The sequence below is a fragment of the Histoplasma capsulatum genome, genomic scaffold (assembly GCF_000149585.1).
Source record: "Histoplasma capsulatum NAm1 scaffold_10 genomic scaffold, whole genome shotgun sequence".
NCBI lineage: Eukaryota > Fungi > Ascomycota > Eurotiomycetes > Onygenales > Ajellomycetaceae > Histoplasma > Histoplasma mississippiense.
Genome location: NW_001813973.1, coordinates 11,617 through 13,718, shown reverse-complemented (window position 1 = coordinate 13,718; position 2,102 = coordinate 11,617). Strand labels below are relative to the sequence as shown.

Sequence of the window (2,102 nt, the reverse complement as noted above, 5' to 3'; positions counted from 1 at the left end):
CCCCACCCCGTTGGACGTTAAACCCGGTTGGACGTCAAAACCGTTACCAGGAGGGGCATTAACCCGTTGGGACGTCAAACCCCGTCCCCAGGGAGCGCATTAACCCGGTTGGAAGTCGAACACGCTGGACCCAACCCGTTGGACGTCAAACCCCGTTCCAAGGAGCGCATTAAGCCCATGGACCCCGAACCCTATCCAACAGGTGGGGGTGGAATGGACGTCCATTCCATTCAGGGTTAGAAAACCGACCAATCAGAGCAGGGCAGATTGGACGTACATTCCATTTGGTTTCAGACGTTGAACGTCAAATCAACCACGGAGTCAATTGACTTCAAACTTTGCATGTAGGCCGTAGTGGATATGAAATACAACATATCCAAATCAAAAGCGATAATTCCGCCGGGAAGGGGTTACATTGTGGTGTCAAAGTCAATGAGTTGAGGTGCGATGTTTGATGGGGTAAGCCATCAACCCAACCAGACCCAACTAAATATCTATATTTTCACCCAGGCAACGGAGCGGTTAGGGTTACTAGATCAACAAAGTAAATAAAAATAGCAAAATATATAAAAAAACTGAAAGGCTTCATTCTGGAGTGATTTTAAACAGAGAAAAACAAACATTAGTCGAACACGCTGGACCCTAAGCCGTTGGACGTCAAACCCGTCCAACCAGGAGTCAGAGATGGAGAGCCAGCAGGGTGAAACCCACATCAGATTCAACAGCACATGCAGTCCCAGAATGGCCAGAAGTGTGAGCAAGAGCACAGACAACAACATAAATGAAAGCATCACCAAGAATGAGGCTTCAACTATCTCCTCGTCCGTAGGTTTGTGCAAAATTAGCGTGGTTTCATTAGTGTATATTATACGAGATCTCATTGAATAATCAGTGTATTTTTGAGTATTCATTGGTATTAGGGTTATATATAAACCCTAATTAAGGATCCGCGTAAATAGATATTAGGATATACTATGAAATTCCGCCCAACATTGAGTTTTCAAACATAAAAGGGTATTTTGACACTCTGAACAGTCAGAACTTGATCTCCCTATCTTTTTATATTTCTGCTGGCCAATCTTTCATTTATATTGACACCAGGCACAAACACGCTGCTTTGGAAGAGAAATCCGTTGATGATTTAGATTAGAATTTGATCATTCCCTTGATAGATTATCATGAATCCTAGATGTGAATTCAAAGAGTTTCCTGGTAAAGCTTCTCATGAAAGCTTATATGAGAAGAAAGATCCTTCACTGAAATCCTCTGCTGCTTCATATATAGATATTGAAGCCGGTATGCATTAATAGTTGCGGAATCAATAAGTCAGTAGAGAATAGAAAGCCAGGTGTGATAGATGACTCTATGACTAGTATATGCTGCTCAGTATTGATTTGCTAGATGTACCCCATTCATATGATGATTATAATCACCTATAATCAATGGGATTTTTCAGCTTCTTTTGTGATTGACCTTTAAAGACTTTTCTAACAATATTGACATTGATTGAGAGTTCCCCTGAGCATTTACAAGTACATTCAATAACTGCGTCCAATGAATGAATCGTAGTTAGTGCCAATACCATATTATTATCTTGCCAGGCAAGACAGAGAACATTCTCTTTTTCAATGACATGCAGAGTATTTCAGAGTATGGAATTTGAATGCTCTCAAAGGTCATCTAGTACTGCTGGAACCTGGTTTGAATGAGTGGTTCCACATGCTCCATACCCCTGTTGACGGAGTTCTTTGAATAAAGGAACTGATGTAAAGTAGTTATCCATTTCAATTGAATAGGATGTGACCAGCTGTGAGATAGAGATTTCATTAGATGTGGCATTCGGTGTAGCATTCGGGGGGGTGATATTCGGGTTGATATTAGGGCCAATATTATGGGTGATATTAGAGTCGATATTAGGGGTGGCATTCGGCATGGTATTCGGTGTATTCAGTGTGGATATCATAGGAAGCCGCTTCACCAGATTCACCACCATAGATTCAGTTTTGTTAACATAGAGAATTGAAACATAGACATTATACTTTGTTGACAGCTAGACCAGGAAAAGACTATAAATAGTCATGTTCTGCTAGGCCAAATATCTT

The 2,102-nt window shown here is 41.1% G+C and overlaps 1 protein-coding gene across 1 annotated transcript in view; it reads left to right on the top strand.

The window, feature by feature from the left end:
• Positions 1-888, top strand: part of HCAG_07904 (predicted protein) — a gene marked incomplete at both ends in the record, with an annotated part of 1,668 nt that extends 780 nt beyond the window's left edge. Inside the window, 3 exons of the mRNA XM_001536745.1 lie at positions 51-235; positions 349-442; positions 627-888. Coding sequence (XP_001536795.1) covers positions 51-235; positions 349-442; positions 627-888 — 541 coding nt within the window. The remainder of the gene's footprint in view (positions 1-50; positions 236-348; positions 443-626) is intronic.
• Positions 889-2,102: the final 1,214 nt, after the last annotated feature.